Source organism: Cucumis sativus, chromosome 6, assembly GCF_000004075.3.
Source record: "Cucumis sativus cultivar 9930 chromosome 6, Cucumber_9930_V3, whole genome shotgun sequence".
Taxonomy (NCBI): Eukaryota; Viridiplantae; Streptophyta; class Magnoliopsida; order Cucurbitales; family Cucurbitaceae; genus Cucumis; species Cucumis sativus.
The window spans coordinates 5,292,294-5,315,559 of NC_026660.2; the positions used below are offsets into that span (position 1 = coordinate 5,292,294).

General features: G+C 30.3%; 3 protein-coding genes and 1 non-coding gene across 4 annotated transcripts; 3 read left to right on the forward strand and 1 right to left on the reverse strand.

Annotated features, from left to right (window-relative positions):
- Positions 1–67: 67 nt before the first annotated feature.
- Positions 68–140, forward strand: TRNAR-CCU. Its single transcript has one exon. It is a non-coding gene; the product is annotated as a tRNA-Arg (tRNA).
- Positions 141–181: 41 nt separating this feature from the next.
- On the reverse strand, positions 182–3,154 carry LOC101208649 (plasmodesmata-located protein 8). Its single transcript, XM_004144961.3, has 3 exons — positions 2,226–3,154; positions 518–625; positions 182–418 (listed from the first exon to the last, which is right to left on the reverse strand). Exons 1-3 carry the CDS (start codon positions 3,022–3,024, stop codon positions 414–416), a joined length of 912 nt encoding a protein of 303 aa, XP_004145009.2. The 5' UTR covers positions 3,025–3,154; the 3' UTR covers positions 182–413.
- Positions 3,155–13,077: 9,923 nt separating this feature from the next.
- LOC101211868 (MLO-like protein 1) lies at positions 13,078–19,245 on the forward strand. The gene is made up of 13 exons (XM_004144960.3): positions 13,078–13,439; positions 13,628–13,896; positions 15,387–15,503; positions 15,604–15,664; positions 15,876–15,970; positions 16,525–16,599; positions 16,687–16,775; positions 16,892–16,941; positions 17,396–17,436; positions 17,847–18,056; positions 18,149–18,216; positions 18,308–18,368; positions 18,670–19,245. Exons 1-13 carry the CDS (start codon positions 13,259–13,261, stop codon positions 18,901–18,903), a joined length of 1,551 nt encoding a protein of 516 aa, XP_004145008.1. The 5' UTR covers positions 13,078–13,258; the 3' UTR covers positions 18,904–19,245.
- A 1,019-nt stretch (positions 19,246–20,264) lies between these two features.
- On the forward strand, positions 20,265–22,523 carry LOC101212113 (50S ribosomal protein L3, chloroplastic). The gene is made up of 2 exons (XM_004153979.3): positions 20,265–21,003; positions 22,017–22,523. The coding sequence occupies exons 1-2, from the start codon at positions 20,409–20,411 to the stop codon at positions 22,304–22,306; spliced, it is 885 nt and encodes a 294-aa protein (XP_004154027.1). The 5' UTR covers positions 20,265–20,408; the 3' UTR covers positions 22,307–22,523.
- Positions 22,524–23,266: the final 743 nt, after the last annotated feature.

The following is a 23,266-nucleotide window of genomic DNA, read 5'->3' on the forward strand; positions in this document are numbered from 1 at the left end:
ATTCTTCTTTAGAATATAAAATAAAATAACAATTAAATATTTATATTTTCTTTAATTTAATAAATTTGCGCCTGTAGCTCAGTGGATAGAGCGTCTGTTTCCTAAGCAGAAAGTCGTAGGTTCGACCCCTACCTGGCGCGATAATTTTTTTTTGAAAGATTTGGAGAGTGGCACTTTACACTAGAAAAATAGCATAGCTCTCCACTTGCAATTTTTAATTTCAATAATTGTAGAATATGAAATATTTTAAAAATTGAGACCCAAAAAAGGGTGTGTTGAAGATAAGAGAGTGTCATCACTAAGAATATTTCTTTAACAAACAATATTTTTGTGGGAAACTTTCATTTCTCTTCCATCATATATTCTCCATTAGCATTAAAGCAGAAAGAGCACAATTCTCTCTCTTTTCCCTCTCAGCCTGCATTTCACAAACAATATAAAATTATAATTACTTATTTGCAAATTAATTGACATGATATGAACAAGAGATGAAATTGGGTTTGGTTTTTCTATTTACCCATGGCTCTTCTGCAAACTGAAAGGAGAACAACAAGGATGGCGAGAGCGGCAACGACGCCGATGATGATCGCGACCGTTTTACCCGCTTGGTCATCACTTGGAGAAACTGAACTCAAAAACAAATTACGAAGAAAAAATGAATGAGAGTTCATACTTTTGTAGAGTAGGTTGTTTGAAGTTGACACAAAGAAAGTGCATCTTTCCCCACTAAAAACCATGGTCTAAAAGGAAGTTCAATATTATACGTTGGCTTTTAGTGAGGCGCGTAAAATGAAGATTTTGGTTTTGCTTAATAACATTTTCATATCTTTTAAATAAGTTTGTAGAGTATGTCTTTTGAATAAGTTTCTTCCTTTTTCATTTACTTTTTTAGAATATTTTCAAGATTTAAAGTAACGTTAAAAAAAAAAATTATGTATATTTTCGTTCTAACATCACTTCCATTTTTAATGAAATTCCAAAAACAAAAGTAAACTTTTTTAAAAATTAATAAGACTAAACAACTTAAAATAATTTTGATAATTGAAATTCAAAAAAGAACCCAATCCAAAAAAAGTGATTTTTTTGTCCTCTCACAAAAATGCATTTCATGGGTCCAAATTATCACTTAAAAAATGAATATTGGAGATTGTTCTACAATCCAACTTTCCTTTTCCTTTTTTCTTTGCCCACTTATTTTGTTTTGTTATGTTTTTTTTTTCTTCTTTTTTTGGTAAGTGGGAGCTTTTTGAGGCCAAAATATGGGGAAAATCATTGGAAGCAAAATTGGGTGAATGATGAAGCTAACATTGCTAAAGTGACAAATTATTGATCTAATGATTTATAATTCCAATTAGTGCAAAGCACAACCTTTTCCAATATAATATAGACCCAATAAAAATTTAATAGAGGAACATAGAAAACAAAAAATTTAAATATTTTTGTAGTGAAAGTAACATAAAGTAGAAGGAGCAGGAATAAGTAGGGGAATAGCAACAATGGAAAACAAATTTCAAAATTGCCTAAACAGAAAGCAAATTAAAGTATATAGAAAGAAATGCCCTAAAATGCTTTACTTTTTATTAAAAGAATTGCCTTGTTGACCCATTATATTATTTTGAAGTCTTAAAATTAAAATCACTCTTTATAAAAATTAAAGATCTCATTTTCATGTACACAATGAAAGTAAAATCAATCAATAACACTTAGAAATAACAAAAATAATGTTTGAGAGTATGTTTAACATTATACCTACAAAAGATTTTAGCTTGTGTTAAAGTTGGTATGTGAATTTAGCCAAAATGAACTTAGCTCGATTGATATAAAATATGTATAAATAACGAGTATAAAGTTTATGGTTTTTCAACCCAAACTCCAAATTGTAGTGAAAGAACAAAAGTGATTCCGTTTGAGAAACAATTTTTTTTCATGTTATTTTCCTTTTTGTTTTTTAAGATAGCTAGACTCACAAACTAAACTTAGGCATGGTGCTTAGATTATGCCAACCTAACCAATGACTTGAGAATATCTTCGAGAAAAAGACTCACGCTCATCCACCACTTTAGTTTTTTTAGTACAATAGAGAGCATGTGTATTTGGATTAACGGGTAAGTTTACGAAGAAGACAAAAAAAAACAATTACTTTTGCATGTAGAAAACTAAGGTTTTAGATTTTTGAAAGCAAGAAGAAGAAGAAAAAATCAGTTTTTTTCAGGGATTTTGCTTACCAGAAGAATTAGGGTAGAAGCCAGACGCCCAATAGCGAGCATAACACTGTCCCATGAACACATCAGCAGCTGCAGCTGATCCACACAAACTTTTCAACTTTCCAACACAATCAGCAAGACAAGATGAACAATCTTGTGAACTCAAATCTCCTAAACATTGAGCAAAACCTTGAACCAACCCTGAACTACTAACCCTAAATCCATTCCCAGCCCCTGCCCCGGCTTGCATATCAGCGAGCACGTCATCCCGTCTTCGAAAGAACTCGATGTCGTTACTTGAGCTCGCACTACACTTCTTGAACTTCACACTAGTATCCAACTTCCCCAAGAAATCAAAGTGCTCATATCTGACATAACAACCCTCGAATTGTAGGGTTGCTCCATAAGAAAAAGGGCAAGCCAAATGAATTTGACTAACGCCATTACGTATGCATTTTGAGCAATCAATTGTAGCTAAGTCTCCTCTACATTGATAGAGCCCAAAAATTGCTCCTTCAAGTTGAATAGTATTTGAGGAATCATTTCCAATAGCAAAGGAATTGTAAGTCATTTGAGAAGAGGAAGAAGCAATTGATGAAAGTAAAGAATTAAAATTTGATTCAAATTGGGAATTGGGTTGGTATTTTTCATTGGAACAACCTGCATAAATGATGAGATGAGATCTAATAGGGAAGGCATAAGAAGAAGAAGAAGAAGAGAAAAAGAGAAGGAAAAAGAGAAGGAAAAAGAGTTTGGGAATTAGGGTTTTGTTTGAGGAGTAAAACTCAAGATTTCTTCTTCTCATCATCATCATCATCATCACAATCAATTTTTAGTGTTTTTTTTTTATGGGGGGATAATTTTGGGGGTCGATCTCACAAAGTTTCTCTCTCACACACACACAAATTCTTTCTTCTCTTTGTTTTCTTTTAGGGGCTTTTGATTTGTGGTTATGTGTGTTTTTTAGAGTATATAGTAGACTTTTTCCTTTTCCTTTTACTTTTTGTTCTTTGTTTGTTTTTTTTTTTTTTAATGGTTTTCCATTTGAATTCTCATTTTGGAGACTTTAGTATTAAGAAAAGAGCACCTTTCTCTTTGTTTTAATTTTGTTTGTGGCCCCTACTTCTTCTTTCTTTTGTTATGCATTTTCTAGTCACAGCATCTCTCTCAAATTCTCACTTTTAATTGAGGGAGAGAGAGAAATTTCAAAGCATTTTTCAAGTGTTTTTCAAAATTGCAGAGAGAATAACGAGGGTTGTTTATGGTTCAAAAAAGATTGAACTTTTTCTTTATTATCTTTTTAATTGTTCAGAATCTGATATAAGGCTTTATGATGGTCATGCATTGGGAAAAAAAAAAAAAAACAGGGAAAAGTTGTGTTATATACATATACATATTTACCATTACTCATCCTGTTAACTTTTGAATCAATTAAATGGTGGAAAACATTGTATATATTAGAGCAACAAGTCATGTCTAGAAGGGGTTATTTGTTTTTCTAAAATAATGTAGATCATAACCAAAATATTTAAAGATTTGAAATGACTGATGCCATAAACATCCTTAGATAGTCCTATGTGTTCTTGGGAGGATATTTTTAATTAAAGGATATCTTAAAATACTTACATAATTGTGTTCACTTTGGCAGGATTTCTATTTTAATTTAGGTAATGCTCTAAAATAGTCCTTACCCGACTAGTTTTAATTTCTAAGATAATTGTAAATAGGTAGCCCTACGTCAAGGTCAATAATTAATTAAATGTGTAGAAATATTTTTAAAGAAATGTAAATATAGAAAAATCTATTCGAGATTAACTTTCTATCGTTGATATACTTGACCATTCATAGACTTTAAATTGTTTTTACATTTACAAATTCTTTTACACTGTGTTATTTAATACTTTAGACCTTGTTATATTTGCGCAAAGGTAGTACATAATATCTCTAATCAGTGTGCCTTTTACAATTCTCTCTCACATTCACAAGTGAGAAAAATATTAAAGTGTACATATAATTAAATTTACCATAACAATTCTATGCTTTTTTTTCTTTTTGGGTCAATTGATTATTAGAAAAAAGGATTTTAGGGTAAGGAATCTTTAGCATCCAAAAACATTATTGTGCATGTGTGTATTAAAAGATTCACAATTAACATATATTCATAAAGAGATGGCATCTTTAAAGTATGGTTATGATTTCAAAAACGTTTTAAATTATGCAAAAGTTTAAAATGATTTCACTAATTGTAACAACATTTGTTAATGAGATGGATTCACACATACACTTGAATGAGGATGTGATTGATGAATAATGACCAACTTATTAAATAATTAGTTTCACAATACAATGTGTGTGTGTATATATATAATAAAAAATATTATATTCAACAAGCTTTTCCATCATAGTTACTATGAATAAATAAATGAATAATACTTTGTTTCCCATTAACTAAAAATGCACAAATGTAGTTAAAAATCATTATAACGTTCTAAAAAGAGATGATTTTAAAAAGTAAATAACACTTTTTAAAAGCAGAGAAATGGAAATCGACATTTTAAAGTATATGAAGAGCAAACGCTTAAAACACATTTGAAAATTATATAATTATCCAATTAAACACAAAGTAAGGAAAATTGAGAGTCAAAAATGGTTTTTAAACTTACAACCTTTTCATTTAAGAATTTTGACGTGAGATTAGTAGATTTGAAATTAAAATAGATAGAACACACGAACCAACCGTAAACAAATTCAAAATTTATACATACACACACCCTCCATATAGAAAATAGATTATTGTAATCGATAGTAGTTTGAAAGATTCGTAAATATAGAAAAATGTATCAATAATATAGTCTATCATTGATATTTTTTCAACCAAATTATATTTTGTTATATCTATAAATTATGCTATATTGTTATATGTTTATCAATACTTTAAATTTAGAGTTAGTTGCAAATCAACAATTAGGTTCAAAATAATTGAGTATATAGCAACATTTTAAAAAATTTGTAAAAGTAGAAAAATTTATATTAAATATTGGTCTATCACAAATCTATCTTAAATAGTTATATTTACATTTGTTTTAAATATTGTTATATCATTTATTATTATTCATAAAATATCTATCCATTACAATTAAGTTTAATTACAACGGTGTAAAAGCCTCGGAAATATTTGCCTAAAATTTGGAAATTGAAAAATGGTTGCGGAAATGTACTATCCGAAGAAATTCACGGTTTAGTTAGGTAGTTAGATTGCAATTAGGCCTAGCTTATTACCACCCAGGCCTGTTAAAGATTGGATCTCAAACTATTGAATTTTGATGGGCTAAGCCCATTTTCATGTGCATGGTTTACTGTTGAAGCTCAATAGAACTCCATGTTTGGTTGGCTAACTCAAATTCTATTTTAACTTACATAATTGGTGAGAATTTGTTGGTCTATCGTATCAATATTTACAACTCATAAGCTTCCATAGATTTTACTATATTTGTAATTTTTTTATATGTTGTTATATATTTGTTCATTATTAAACTTAATAATAATATATATATATATATATATATATATACTATTTTAGAATTGAGTCAACTAATTAAAATCTAAAAATGCAACTGTTGTTAGTCTTTTAACGTCACAAAGTAGAGTATGTCCACCTAAAGCAATAAATTTGCTTGCAAGTTTCATCCTTGAGTTGCATTTTCTCTTAAAATTTTTCTCATAAAGGAAGAAGTAGTAAAATTAATTTCATAATATAACAAAACTTCATATATTATTCATCAATATACTTCTATTAATTTCTATCAATAAATTTATAGAAACGATAAAAGTCTATTGATGTATTTCACTGTTTTAAAATACATTTTTCACACATATTTTGAATTAAAGTACATTTATATATAAAAAGTACCTTTAAAGATTTTTTTAAGTATGATTAGATGCTTAATCAAATATTTTATTGTTACTAATGTCAATTGGACTAGGTTTGATTTCACATATAATACGTATTCGGGGATGTTTACTGTCATATTTTCAAAATTATGGAAAAATTAATATAACTAATTATGTGTTGTTCTGTTTATTTGGATTTTGGCATTCACTTCAACATGTGTATCATCTTGACTTGGTCATTAATTTTAATACTTGGAATAATAATTATTATGTTTGAAAGATTTTTTAGATTAATGAGCATTCACATAAACCTAATTTATGAGGTTGTATTTGAAGCAATAACTTAGCTATAATAATAACAACAACATTAATCCCCCCTTTCCTTTTCTTTTAAAAACAGAATACAATAAAATTTCCAACTTTGTTCATCATTCTTCTCCCCACCTATGGAATCATACTCAAATGTGAGCACATTAAAATATGCATCATGACTAAAAAAAAACTTTTACTTCTTACACCAAATACTTCTGAAAGACATATCATATATATGTTTTAGAAATTAATTATCAAAATATAAAAATTAAAGTCATATGAGCCTAAATTAACATAACTTTCCAATGACACTACACAAATTGATTGGATTCAAATTGTTTGTTTCTCTTGAATAATTAAACTAAGAATATAATATAAAGAACTTCTTTTAATCTAAGTATGTGGACCTTAACCAAAACAAATTATAAAGTATAAAGTTGTTGGTCTAATATCATGCAAGATCGTGGGCCTGTAGATTTGACAAAACTTGTCATTAAATAGAAGAAAAAGTTAAAGAAGGTAAGCATGAGAAAAAGGGGAGGAAATTGAGATAATATTGATCCAAATCTCTTTGAAATTTCGTTTTTGAAATTAAAGTTAAAAAGTAGAAGGATGTGAAGGCATCTGATGTGGGGCAGTTAGTTTGTTGTGTTGCGTTGTGGGACTCCAAAACAGCAATTCGTGGGTGTCGATTATAAGAGGAGCACCCAATAGAGGCCACCATGTTCTTCAATTCATTCTTTCTACATTACTATCTTTTTTTCTTTTTCTTTTTCTATTTTCAAAATTGAGACTACCATTTGATCCAATTTTAGAATTACATGCAACGTTGTGATACATATGATTATTAAAGTTAGAGATGAATATCGATACTTGAAAAACCAATTAGAACGATTGAAATCAACCGAGTTGACACCCGATGGTTGATTGGTTTAATTAAAAGATTTCGAAAAATCAATCAAAACTAACTTGAAGTTGTTGGTATTTTTTAGTATAAACCGGCCACAATTTTTGTACAAAAATGATTACCTTTAATTAAAATATATTTCATTAAATTTTTGTATCTTGATGATGGAGATAGTTTTTTTTTTTATCTTTTTATCCTTAAAAACTAAGTTTATATATATTTCCAATTTCTAAATTTTTACTTTGTTGTCAAAGTTCTACTGATACTTTCAAAAACCAAGTCGAATTTTGGAAATTTTAAAAATAAAATATTTTCATTTTATCTCTAAATTTTTACTTGGTTGTCAAAGTTCTACCGAATACTTTAGAAAACCAAGACGAATTTTGAAAACTTAAAAAAATAAAATTTAAAAAATTGTTTTCCTCTTTTGAATTTGACTAAACACATAAACTCTTATCACAAAATTCTAGTGAAAAATTAATGAGAAATATTTTTAATTTTAAAAGTACGTTGTTCTTTTCTCTTTTAAAATTGAAAATTAAGAAAGACGCGTAGAGAAATATAAAACCTTATTTTCTTTTCCTTTTTTAGGTCCCACTCGACTCATTTGCTTTTATTAATGTCATATTTATGATTGTCTATCACTATCTAAAGATTATTCAATCCTCCATAGTGTTGAACTTAAACAAAAAAAACAAACATATTTATAATGTTAAACGATATTGATGATTTTATTTTTAAGTTCTTATTAATGAAACTTTTAGACACCAATTGTTATTAAGCTAGTCCATGAAAGTGTATGTTGCATAATAAATTTTGAGACTAATTACAAATTGTCACATCATTTATTAAATTAATAATGAAATGTGCAAATAATTGAATTTGAGACTAATTAAAATTGACCTGTGTCTCAAATTAAAAATTGAAAACAACCAATTCTAATAATACCACATGTTTTCATTCTAACCGTTGAATCAAGTTAATTATTTTGGTTCAATTAAATATTATTTATTTGACCTAAGTTCAATTAAGCCAAAAAAAAATAAGCTTAATTCACCTCAAAGGCTAAATATAACTCATATTCACGTGGTTGAGCTCATGAGTCTGGTCCATAAACCAACTAGACTCAAGCTCATAAAGCCCACCACAGAACTCTAAAAATAGAGAAGTTCTCCACTAGTAAGAAATTGAAAAATTTTGACTCAAGAGGTCTAGAGATAATTCTTCCAAGAACTAGAAGATTCTCTAATTCTTGAAATCGTCCAAATATACGAGCTTTCTTCCAATACTCCAACTTCTCTAGAAAATGAAAGTTTTTTTGAAGATAGACATTTTCTTCAAAGACTCCACCCAACTTCAAGCATCTAATCGAGAGATAATCAGATAATCAGATTATAGAGATCGAACCACATCGCATCAAATCAACAAAAATACAACATCAACTCAAGTTCAATACCAAAAACCAAATTTCTCCAAAAGTCTTGTGCGAACAGTGTGTTAGTTGCTGAATGGAACTTGAAACGATTGATGTTATAGTTAACCGGAAGAGACATACAACAACAACGTTGATGGTTATGGATCAATCTCTCTTGACATCGACGTAACCAAACACTTGGCCACTTGGATGGGAGTTGGGACCCAACATTTAAACTTAAACATCCTAATGCCATCAATCTTCCTTTTTATTCATTTATTAGTCTAAATTTGTCAAACTATATATATATAATGTGACCATCTCTTCCAATCAATTTCTTAAAGTCAAGAGAAAATACTAATGAAGAATATTATTGTTCCTCTGCTTTTGATTGCTTCCTTAATTTTCTTATATACTTAAAATTTGAAAACAATATAAATAAATCTACTTCTTCCATTCAAATTTTAAATATAACAAAAATTCTGTTTCCATTTTTAATTTTTAAAAGTTCTTAAAATATATTTATTAAAAAACCAAACCTATAAACTATAACCAAGTTTAATTGATATAAGTTTGTTTTATCTAAAAAAAACAACACTCATTAATCATGAGTTAATAATTTTATTTCATATATGTAGAGTGATAGAACTTTCATGTTTGATTTTATATTTAGTCAATAATAAATTTTAGATGTGTGTTTATTTACTCTATAAACTATAAAAATTGTATATTAGAATATTAAACGTTTTGATCTTATGATTAGTAGATCGTTTTGACATTTTTATTGTTTGGTTAGACTTAAACTAATTACTCTAATATATTATGAAACTAAATTGAAGGATTAAAGTTGTATTATATATAAGGTTCAATTATATATATGGGTAATATATTAATTCATTTATTTTAAAGAAAATTGAAGATGTAAACATTTATTAGAGACCAAACTAGAATAAGTAGGGGCATAATATACTTTTTAAAGTTGAGAACCTTTGGGACAAAAGAAAAGTATAAAATTTAATCTAAAATTTACTTTTGAAAAAATTTAAAAAAAAATTAGAAGATATATAAAATGTGTTATTAGAACAAAAATGCATTAATTTTCCAAATTTTAGTGGAGTTTTGTCTCAGAAAAAGAAGGTAAGAAAAAGGAGAAAGAAAGAAAAAGAAAAGGACAAGCTTTGGCACCACAAGTCTTTGTTTGTTTCTTTGGTAATTAGTGTGTTTTGCATTGGAGTATTTAATAGCAAAAAAACGAAAAGAAAAAAAGAATTTAATCATCGAAATCGACGGCGGATTGGTCTACGAGACGCGACAACGTGGGGTGGGGCTGCAAATGGACCACCTCAACCCCTTCTCATACACACACGCCTTCTTCCTTCTTCCTTCTTCCTTCTTCCTTCTTCCTTCTTCTTCTTCCTAACTTGCTTCGAACGGAAAACACGTTTTTAGCTCCTCTCCCATTTTTTTATTTTCTTAAGTATTTTTCTTTTTAAATCCACTAAATTAAAATATATTAACATATTTATATATTCAAGAAAAAAAAAGACTTGGATTCAAATACTTACGGGTGATTTGTATTAGAGAGTAATAATTATTGTTGATAAAAAGTGATTCAACTCCGAACATTATGATTTTACCACATAAGAGTACAACGATTATAGAAGAGATAAAATTTAATAACAATGAAGCATTATTTAACATATGTTGTAATCTAGCACTTTAAAATTAATATTAAAATATAAAGATTGGGAATGTGAGAGGCATGTGCCCGTCACCCCTTAATAAATCCGCCCCTAATTCCAACTATATAGAGAATTCATTTTTAATATAATTCTTGATTTATTAGATAAAAAGTGTTAAAATTTTGAATTTACCCTCTCTACGAGAAGTTAAGGCATAACAAAAATCATGAGAGGATTCGAGACTTAGGCAAATTAGAAAGTAAAACAAAATTCACCTCTTAATGATGGGTACATCTTCAAACTCTATTCTTTTTTACCTTTAAGACAATAAGCATGAGAAACTACGACATGAGTAGCTGAGTAACATTAACCATTAAAAAAGAAAAGAAGAAAATTCTTCAGTCGAATAACTTTTGATGGGAATGAAGAGAATTGTCTAACAAAAACTTTGAACAATATTTAAATTGAAAAATGTGATATTAATGTATAAAAAGTCTACTTGTCAAGAGACAAACTTGTCATACAAAATTATTGGAATTTTTAAAAGTCTAAAATAAAAATCAAAATGATTATTAGAATGGATATTGAATTTCCATTATGATGTGTATTTAATCGAATAATTAACAATTAAGTGACTTTTTTTAAAATTTATAAATAGATTTGTTGATTCCATTTTTTATTTTATGAAATGATTTAGTTGAGAAACTTTAACAAGTGTAAACATAAAAGGTTTCATAAGGTCAACAACCAAACAAGAGAATTACTCAATAACTATAGGATAATTTATTTGTTTGCTAATACTTGTCTTACTTCAATATGATATATCTACTCCATCAATTTATCTTCAATGGATATTGTGTTAAGTATTTACTTTTTCTTTTCCTTAAACCACTTTGACCAATTTTCTCTCTTAAATTTAAAATATTTTGCATTTATTTTAATTCAACGACACGTGAGTATGCACATTTTGAATATCAATGTTTAGTTGAGATTTAAATCATAATCAATTGAGTTGCATTCATATCGACAATTAGATAATATAGTTTTTCAACCCTTTTGTCATTTTCAATTTAAATTTGAATGAGTTTAAAACTCTTAATTTAGTGCTTAATTTTTTTTAAAAATATCCTAAGTTACATCAAAATGAGGTGTTATTAAACTTATTATTTTTCTAGTAAAAACAGTAAAACTTATAAATAACATGTTTATAATCAATATATAATTTTCAAAAACTAAAAATAAAAAATCAAATAGAACCGATCTTAATTAATTAATAATTTTAATGCACGATACACGATTCAAAATTTGTGAGAAGTTATAAAGGTGAAATTGAGAGTTACTTAGATAATATTAACAAGTATTTGTTATATATTTATTATTTAGTATAATTTTTTATTTCATCCATAAGGGTTTGACTTAGGTTTAGTAAAATATTTAGTTCATAAAATCTCATCGACCATCACTCCATTAAGTATTTTTGTTTGATTTTCTTAAACATATTTAAAAAGTATAACTTGAGTTCCCACCATTCAAATATTTGTTTGGTAAATAAAGTGTTTCTTTTAATAATTATTTTATTTTATTTTATTTCTAGTGGGTTTAAGAATTATAATTTGAGTACATATGTTGCATTAGTTTCCATAATTTGGTTGTATTTGGTAGGTATGGTTTTGAAGATATATATACTTTTGATTAAAATTTAATAAAGGTGTTCTCATATTAATGGAGAGTATAAAATAATATTTCACACTTAAACTTAATTAGTAACCAAACATATACAAAGGATGCATGTTAAATATTTTTAATTTCTAATAAATATAAAATATTTATTAGAGTTAGCTATATGGCAAAAAAAAATAGTATAAATTTTAATTTTAGTAAAATATAGGATAAGTCTAGCTAGCTTTAAAAAAAGAAAAAACCCTATATGTTTATGTATTTATATATATATATATATATTTAAAAAAGAAAAGAAAAGCTTTTATTTGGTATTTGAACAAAAAGAAAAAGAAAAGGGTAAAGGGTATCTTTTCCTATTATGGATAGTATTTATGCATGCCCTCGCTATTACCTTATTTATATGTTCTGACTTCATAATTTATTTAGACATTTAAAATGGCAATTGAAACAATACTCATTAAAAGAAAGCCTAAAAAAGAAAATACTCGTTATAATATTTTCTCATATTATAAATATTAGTATATAATGTAGATATTCATTAAACGTGCTTAGTAGCCATATAGCTACCTCTCTTTCTATCAATCATCTAATATGTTATGTGTTTATAAAAGACACACCTTTAATGACTACGTAATCCATCTTATGTCTATCAAATTGATTCTAAATAATGACATTTGAACAAACAATTACCAGAAAGTTGAGAAAATTTAATTTTTTTTGTTTAATATTATATGTTTTTTATTTCTTGGATACTGTTTAAAATTATTAATTGGATTTTAGTACCAACTCAGCTTCCAGCAATAATCTCCTTTGTGAAAGTATGAATTGAAACATTTTTATTATAAATGTTGAATATATTATATATGATTAAAGAAAAGAAAATACGTGAGTTAAGAAGCGCGTAGAATGTCTTGTAAAATCTCAAACAAGGTTAAGAATTAATAAATAAAGAAATAAGCGACGTGGAGAATTAAAACAATAAAAAAAATTGAAAAGAAATCCGGCATGTATTCGTATAAATATAAAATGATCTGAAAAGGGTGTAACGAACAACGCTGAGCTTTCAAACTAGAGAAAAATTCGGAAGGATTTTCTCTCATTTTTTTTCTTTGAATTAATTACCCGGTGATCCGAGTGACGTGAACTCAAGGAAGAACACGGAGCCGAAATGGGTGGCGGAGGTGAAGGAACGACGCTGGAATTCACTCCGACGTGGGTTGTAGCCGCCGTATGTACTGTCATCGTTGCCATTTCTCTCGCCTTAGAGCGCCTTCTTCACTTTCTCGGCAGATACCTCAAAAGCAAGAATCAAAAGCCGCTCAATGAAGCTCTTCAGAAAGTTAAAGAAGGTTCGATTTGATTCTGAATCCGAATCCATATTCCTTTTCTATTTCTCCTATTCATTATTGTGTGTGTATGTGTGTGTGTGTGTTTGTTATTCCTTCTTTTAATTTTTGCTTTTTTGCTTTCCGAATTTTACTCTGTGTTACTGTTTCGATTGATGATTCTTTTTTGTTTTGGTATCTGGATGCTGCAGAATTGATGCTTTTGGGGTTCATTTCACTTCTGCTCACTGTATTTCAAGGCACCATCTCTAAATTGTGTGTTCCTGAGAGTTTGACTGAACATTTACTTCCGTGTGATCTGAAGGATAAACCGAAAGCTGAACATGGTTCGCCCTCTGGTGAATCTGGTTCGTCAACGACGAAGCATTTTCAAACGTTATTTGTTTCGAGTATTTCTGGTACGGCCAGGCGGCTTCTTTCTGAGGGATCTGCTTCACAAGCTGGTTACTGTGCCAAAAAGGTGAAAATTAACCTAACCATTTCTATTATGCCGGCCATTGATGCTCATTTATGCTTGGATGATGTATTGAATGAATGTTTAGTTGAATTTGGTACTGGAGTTGTTTGATTCTGTTCATTGCTTGTTGTTTTATGCATTTGATGGTATTTTACATCTTTCAAAATTCCTTTGGTTTTGTGGAAATTTTAGGAGGAATTGGTCATTTGTTTGGTAACAGCATAGAGATCTGAAATACAACATAAATTTTATTTCTATTTTCTTCCTAATTCTATTTTTTTTTAATAAAGAAATATTTATTTTCCTCTGCTTCAAGGTTTTAGGAATAGAAAACACATTGGGCTATCATTTAAAGGTTAGGTGAAAATAATTATTATATCACTGTACTGTACCCTCCCTCACACTAGGTAGACTTGCTAGGTTAGAATACTTGCCAATTTGAAGAAAGTAAACTTTGGGTCTGCGTTTACTTGTCAATTAAGGAATGGGAATCATTCTACCTCATTCTTTTTGTGTGTACATAGTGTGTATGTTGGGGGGGGGGAGGATGTATTATGCATAGTTTGTATGTGACCCCTTGTTATATGATACCTTACTTGTGTGTCCCAACAAACCAGAGATCAAATTCATTCTTTTAGGGGTATGGGATTCTCTAAGGAAAAGCTAAAGATTCTTACTTTGATTTATAAGTTTATATTCTAGCTTTTTCTTTGAAAAAGAGAGGATATTGCCTATGAAACTCATATTAAATTGAAACCAAGATTCATTCCAAGTGTAAAAAAAGGGTTCTAGTATAGTGTGTTACCCCCTCTTTTTAATATCTTTTTGAATTCCGGTTCTAAAATAGGTTTGCCAAGCACAATATCAAAACCCTTGCCTAATCCTTTTTCTGTTCATAATTTTTTAAAACTAAAATTGTAAATATTTTTGTAATCCTTACTCTTTGATAGGCCTCATAGTTAATATAAAATATTTTTTGGGAAGAATAAATTGTAATATAAATATTCTTTATTCTAAGTGTGAAATAGTTTTAGAGGACAAAATTATTGGAAACTTTGTTATTGTTTGAAAAATTATTTCAATGGCAAAACTGCTGAAAATATTTACAAATATAGCAAAATTTCATAATCGATCAATGAGACATTCCACAAAAAAATTCCAATCCCTCCCCCCATTAACTTCTGAAAAAATGACGTTCAAAATATTTATGTCTTATTTGACTTTTTTTTTTTGTGTTAATGTGAAGAACAAGAAACTGAAGAATAAAAGATTATCAAACTGGTCCCGAAGATTCTTGAAAAATAATGATTTTCATTTGGAAATATGTTTATGGCCTTTTATTGTGGAAATTGAGGTTGTATCCACAATTCACACATATATCCTGCTGGTGTGTGACATTATCTTGGTCTCATAAGTCTGCCTCTGCACATATCTTAATCATAATAAATTGTTTATAATTTGACGTCTCTTCTTTATATGTTTCTCCTCTCCAGAATAAGGTGCCATTGCTATCTCTTGAAGCATTGCATCATCTACATATTTTTATCTTCATCCTAGCTATCGTCCACGTGACATTTTGCGTTCTCACTGTAGTTTTTGGAGGATTGAAGGTTAGCAACTAGTGGGCTTATTTCCTGATAGCTATCATTGCAGGATAACTTGACTATTTAATCTCAGTTTTAACTTTTATTTCTATGTGTAATGATATAGATTCGCCAGTGGAAGCATTGGGAGGATTCTATTGCAAAAGAGAATTATGATACTGAACAAGGTAACCATTTAACATTCATATTTTTTTGGTCATTTTGGATGTATATCATCATTAAATTCTTCATATATCTCCATATAAATCAAATTCCATATAAGTATTGAGAATGGGAGAGTTGTGTGAATAAACACTAGTTTATTTTTGCTCTTGAAAGCTCTCTGTTGGGTCACCTAATTTCTATTTTGGTCCTATTCTAATCTTGATGCTTTTGCAGTTCTAAAACCAAAAGTCACTCATGTCCATCAACATGCTTTTATCAAAGACCACTTTTTGGGCTTTGGTAAAGATTCAGCTCTTCTTGGTTGGTTGGTAGGTCAAATCATTTTCTTAACACGATTCTTTCATTCTGTCTTCAATCTTGATTTGTTTGATGTTGGATGCCTCTCCCTTAGCTTTTCTTCACATCCTGGTTCCTACAAGTTTCATGTCATAACTATTTTTTGCTAATTCTTATACCATGGACATGTGTTCAAATTGCAAGGTGCATTCCAAGGCAAAGCAATGAATTCCTTGCTCACCTTGAAGTTATAAGATGCATTTCCAAAAAATTAATAATATAATTGTACATGGAGAAAAATTATTTAGATGATGATTGTGAATATGTGTATCAATCAATGGAAAAGAAATGCATGTAGAATCTCATGGAAAATATACACATGGCCTGTTTGGGAAAGGAATGATGATCGAATGCCAATGGTTACGTTCTGTAACCTGTTTGGAAAAATTATACTCTCAGGGAATTATGATATTTATCATGCTTTCTGTAGGTCCACACTATAATGCGTCTTTTGGAATAAAAATTTATGATGATGTTAAGAGTCGTTGCTTATTATTTTGACACTCTTTATTGGGTTTTCCTTCAGCATTCATTTCTCAAGCAATTTTATGCTTCTGTAACAAAATCAGATTATGCAACGTTACGACTTGGTTTCATTACGGTAAGCCATCCACAATTTACTCTTCATTGTTGTATATTGATGTGATTTTCACTCGCAGATTGTTTAATAAAAGTTTCATTGCTGTAGACGCACTGCAGGGGAAATCCAAAGTTTAATTTTCACAAGTACATGATACGTGCCCTTGAAGATGACTTCAAGCATGTTGTTGGTATCAGGCAAGTAATATTTGAAACTGAAAATATCCTTTTATTTTTAGCTGTCGGATTTCTCTATTTGGTAGCTGTCATTTTTCTTTTCCCCGGTTCTCTTATTTTTACAATTTTTGCTGCAGTTGGTATCTTTGGATATTCGTGGTTGTCTTCTTGTTCCTTAATGTCAGTGGTATGACACTTCTTTGATTCGCTAATATTTGTCATTAACTCAAATTTAATATCAACTAATGGCCACAGGGTTTTCTTCAACTATGTTGCTGCAGTCATTTTATTAATTCTAAGAATATCAATAGTATCTCTCGTTACATTGTGTTCATGGTTCACCGACTTGAATCTTCAACCCTAGAGTGTATCTCCAAGCATGATAATTCATTACAATTCTAAAACCCAAAACATTGGGGGATATCTCCAAACATTCTAAACCCCCATACCACCATTGCTGCTCAACTGGAGTCGCCCTGTCAATATCTCATATATAAAACTGTACCCTTCTCAATTCTGATAAAAACCTTTTTGAATAGTAGCTATGGAAGCTCAATACGTGTGTTATGTATTAGGACAAGTTTTCACTTTATTGTCCGTAAAAAAATGTTAATTTGAAAATTTTCTTTTTACACATGCAGGTTGGCATACATATTTCTGGATAGCATTCATTCCTTTCGTTGTAAGTAGTTCTATCATCCTTCACAAATCTGCTGAATGAAATGTGTGTGTGAGTTTGCATCTTGTTACTAATATAGCTGTGTGTTACATACTTGAACTTGACTGAAATTTACAATTCTTTATAAGATTATGAAGGCTTGTAGATGGCAATTGGACGTTTTAAATAATGGTTTGCGAGTGAAAATTTCTCTGGTAGAAACCTGAAAATTGAAAATAGAGATTATATTGATAACTCAATGTAAGTAAATACAGAAAAATACACATCTAGTAATTAGAGGAACTTACATCTTAAGCATTCGTAAAATCACCCTGCGAGCTTTCAAAATGCCTTTTATCCATTTAACTTTACATTTTCTGTTATTTATTTCTTCTCCGTTTCATTTGAGATGATCATTATTCCTCTTTTTCCAGCTTCTGCTTGCTGTGGGAACGAAGCTGGAACATGTGATAACCCAGCTGGCTCATGAGGTTGCAGAGAAGCACATAGCAATCGAAGGTGATCTAGTAGTCCAACCGTCTGATGATCACTTTTGGTTCCAACGTCCCCGTATTGTTCTCTTCTTGATCCACTTTATACTTTTCCAAAACGCTTTTGAGATTGGATTTTTCTTCTGGATATGGGTAAGCAAGCAATAAACCGACACCATCTGCTGGTGATTTTGTTGATTTTTTGTTTACTTGTGACCCAAAGCCATGCTTGGTTATTTTTCTAGGTTCAATATGGATTTGACTCGTGCATCATGGGACAAGTCCGCTATATCATTCCAAGGCTCATCATTGGGTAAAACAGAAACTCTATATTTTGGTTTTCCTGCAAAATAATTATATGTAATTATGGCCACTAATTTCCTATTAAATCTTGTCTGGATCAGGGTGTTTGTTCAGGTTCTTTGCAGCTACAGCACCCTTCCGCTCTACGCCATTGTCACTCAGGTGAGTGTACGGATCATTGTGAAAGCTTATTATAATCAAATTCTTTAATATATTCAATTGATTGTTTTTAGCTCTGTTCTAGTGACCCAACGGGATGAGAATCTTGAATCACTAAAACCCGTTTGATAACGTTCATATTTCTTGTTCAGTTTTTGAGAAATAGAAAGTAGAAACAATTGTTCCCTTTTCTTGTTTCTCATTTCTAAAACTGAAAACAAACAAAACCCAGCTTCAATCAAAACTTAGTGTCTCGGTGTCTCATCAACTTTGATTAATTGTTTGCCAATTCAATGAAATGTAGATGGGAAGTTCTTTCAAGAAAGCAATCTTTGATGAACATGTACAAGTAGGGCTAGTTGGCTGGGCTCAGAAGGTGAAGAAAAGAAAGGGACTTAGAGCAGCTGCTGATGGCTCCAGTCAAGGAGTCAAGGAAGGTGGTTCAACTGTGGGGATTCAGTTGGGAAATGTTATGCGCAAGGCTTCTGCACCTCAAGAAATTAAGCCTGATGACTCCAAATCAAATGATATTCCTTAGTACATATGGCTCCTAATCAACTCATTAAAGCTAAGGTAGCCAGCTCTCTTTTCTCTCTCCATTTTTAGAGTTGTATTATACAATAACCCCATCCTTACCCCGTTCCGTAGGAGAAACGTCGAAGCGATTTGTTATACTGATTTTTACCTTGGAACAATCTTATCCATGAGTTGTATCTTGTTTCACATTGGATAGTCTATCCTAGGCTTTTGTATTTGTGAATTGTGATGCTGTTTTTTCTTTAGGTTCACCTTGTAAGAGTACACAAAAATGTATCATATTTGATGTCGTCTTTTTTTATTGGGTGTTTGCTTATCAATGTGATCAAATTTTGTTTCGTTATTTGGAGGTTTTTTCGTGGGTTTAAATATTTGGTTCATTTTATTTTAGTCTCTATACTTTGGAAGGTTTAAAATTAGGCTTATACATTCAATAAATCTTAAAACTAGTCTTTGCCGTTTGTTACTACAAGTGTTCTTAATATCAAAAGCACTTTGATGACTCTTGGGTTTAGGCCTCGGAGCATGCACAGGAACTCGGGTATGAGAGAACAAAAAGCTTAGACTCCTAGTTATAAAAAAATCATTAAAAACAATAAAATATCAATTAAGTTGATGAAAGAACGGTGGATACAAACTAAATATGTAAATAATGCAAGGCGTTCTCTAATTTTGCACATGTTTAAACTTAGCAAACATTTTCTTTAAGTCTAAGCACTCTCAGATAGAGGTGGTTTGGGTTTAAAAATTTAAGGGCATGTTTTAATCTTATTCTATCACCACGTTTGCACTTTACAATATATATCTATTTGTCTTGTTTTATATAAATGATAAATAAAATTTATGTCGATATTCCATATAATCGATATTTCTAATATTTTCATCAATTTTATATTTTAAAAAATAATATCAAATACATCTAAAAATAATTGTTTAAATTAGAATATAATTTTGAATTTGCTACCATATATTCAAAACATGAATCTAACTTTGTTTTATTGAATCTCTTATTTTCAAATTTTTGTGTATAGATTTTTCTCTAAGTAACCTCATGTTCACTTAGTTAAAAAACCATGTTTCATAGCTATTTGATTCTTTTACTTTTAAAAATTAAGTTTATAAACACTATTTTCACTTATAATTTTTTTTTCATTTTTGTTATCTATTTTTATAATTATTTTTTTTGTTTTTGTTATCTATTTTTTTTATCTAGTGAGTAAAATTTTAATTTTTTTTTTTCTAATTTGACTTAGAATTGTTGTGTTTATAAATATACTAAAAAAATGTAAATAAACATCACAATATTATTATTTTTATTTTTGACCATTTATCTTGGTATTATTGTTTTATTTTTAAGAATGGAGGGAAAATATAAGCGGATAAGAAAAAGGGAGAGTCCTCTCAATCCCAGAAGAACCACCTCCTTCTTCTTCAGCTTCCTTCATCTTCTTCTTCTTCGTCATCCTCATCTTCATATGAGTCATTGAAACCTTTGAAGAAGAAGAAATGTCTATCATTTCATTTTCATCAGCTTCTGCCTCAACCAAACATCCAATTTTCACTAACAATCCTTCTTCTTCTTCTTCTTCTTCTTCTTCATCTCTCACACTCAGAACTTCTTTCCTCGCTCTTCCTCTCAAATCCCACAACAAAAACAACCTTCGTTTCCATTTTCCAACACGGCCAACCACCAGACGTCCTAGCGATGGCCTCTCCGTTTGTATGAGCATGGAGGCTGGCATTGGCGTTATGGCCACTAAGCTCGGTATGATGAGCTTCTTTGAACCAGATGGCAAGGTTGTCCCTGTCACCGTGGTCGGCTTCAAGGAAGGCAACATCGTCACCCAGGTTAAGACGGACGCGACTGACGGCTACAGTGCCGTTCAGGTTGGCTACCGTAGGGTTAGGGATCGAAAATTGACGAAACCGGAATTGGGGCATCTTGAGAAAGCTGGAGCGATTCCAATGCGCCATTTGCAGGAGTTTCGCCTTGAGTCTGTTGATGCATTTGAGCCCAATCAGCGCCTCGTTTTCAATGAACTTTTCAAGGAGGGGGACCTGGTTGATGTTTCGGGCACTACAATTGGAAAGGGATTTCAAGGTTTTTGAGTTTCTTGCTTTTTCTGTTTGAAATCTGTGTTTATTTCATAGCTACGAAATTGCCTCGCCTCCCTGTTTTCCTTGGAGCTTATGTTTCTTGTTCTGTGCCTGCGCATAATGTTGGAGTTGAATCTAGGGCATTTTTTTCCCTGTGCCTGCATAATGTTAGAATTGAATTTAGGCTTCCTCAGGAAGGATTAAACATGAATTTTCATTGATGTTTGAATGCACAATGGCATATGCTATTCAAAGCCTGAACCAGTCTTCCATGAAAGAAGCTGTTTAGATTTCCATTCCCCAAGTATTGAATGTGAGGATATGATAGTTTTATGAGTGCAAATATTTGCTAATTTTGTGTGGGTATAAGGATGTGCCCGTGCTACCTTGGTTGACCAACACACATTCTTTGTCATCCCATGTCATGCTAGACTCCACGAGATTGTGCTTACATCTTATGCTCTATTAAATCACCATTAGACATGAGAGCTTAAGTTGAAACTTTATGGTAGGTTTTTATCATTAAATATGTACACAAACCCCAAACTTACACACCTATTTGATTTACAAGACCCACGTTATTATAAAGTTAGAAGAAAACGGACCATAGTAAGTTTGTTTCACCAACCATCTTATTCTTTCAAAAATTGCAATATAACCTTCGATCTTTCGTAGGCGTTTCAAAAATACTCATGCAATAGAAATCCTTTATAATTTTGGATAAACTTGTACATGGAACATTGTGGCAGTGACCTAATGGTGTAACAGATCTACATTTCCGTTGTTGTGGGTTTCAATTTTTATATGCAGTTCATTTCTACTTCTAGGGTAGTTTTGAAACGTTTACAGAAAGTCAAGAGTATTATTGCAACTTTTTATTTTTTAAACAAACAGCAAAGTTTGGGATGTTCTTTGTAACTTAACCTAAATTTTAACCATTTTATGTGCTCTCCACCTCCTTTCAACACTACTCTCTAACTGGTTTCTTGTATCATTCTCTCTATAATTCTTCTCTAGGTGGAATCAAGAGGCACAACTTCAAAAGAGGTCCAATGAGCCACGGTTCAAAGAGCCACAGAGCACTTGGATCGATCGGTGCAGGAACTACACCAGGGCGTGTTTACAAGGGAAAGAAGATGCCTGGAAGGATGGGAGGAACCAAGAGAAAGATCAGAAAACTCAAGATTGTAAAGATCGATGAAGACCTTAATGTTGTGATGATCAAAGGAGCCGTCCCAGGTAAACCAGGAAACCTTCTTCGTATAGCTCCTGCAAAGATAGTAGGACAGAACATTCCTAAGAGCTAGCTTTAGCTAGTCTGTTGGAATTGTGTTTTTCCAATTCCTTTCTTTTTGTTTGTTTCTTGAGCTGTTGTATCTCTTCAACTGGTTATTTGTATTATGATAAGTTAACAGTTGAGTTCTTCAAAAATGTTTGATCCATTCCAAGTTTTTACATCAGTTGGTGATCACAAGTAATTGGCTGCATTCATCTGTTGATAAATTAAGAGGTTGTTCTTATTAAGGTTGTTGTGTATACTATATACCAGAAAAATGTTGTTCCTAAAGTAGCTTTGTTTTGTAGCAATGCCTTCTTAGATTTATTCCTTGAATTGCTTTGCATCTTTAAAATTTTAAATGATCGAGTTTTAATCTTTCTCAAATGATGATTGGAATGATTTAATTAAAATATAAATGGATGATGATTATGCTTCTACTTATTGTTATTAAAAATGTGAAAAAATGCAAATTAAACATACTTGTTTTTTTCTTTTTAAAAGGTATTGTAATCGAACCTCTAACCGCGTATTCATATGCTTCTTCTTAATGTTATGTTAGTTTTTCATTCCTTTTTTTTTTTCAATTGTAATGATAATTTCAAACATAAAAAGAAATGATAACTTTAATCATTTCATAATCTCTCTTAATGTTATGTTAGTTTTTCTTCTCTTTTTTTTTTTTTCAATTGTAAGGAAACTTTAAACATAAAAAATGATAATTTTAATCATTTCATAATCTCTCAACACATGTACTAACTATATTTATTCCTAAATTTCTAAAAGCGTTTTTGTGGTTCCAAATTATAAGATTCTCTATTTCACTTATAATAACCCACTAACCTATTCAAAAAATTTGAAATTTATTTAACATAGATTTCACATATTAGACCACTAACCTCGAGAAAAAAAAGGTGGTGTCAAATATCTTTAAGCTAAACTAACTCTCACTCTGTGATTAGCTCATTTTATAAAATCTTAAACATTCACC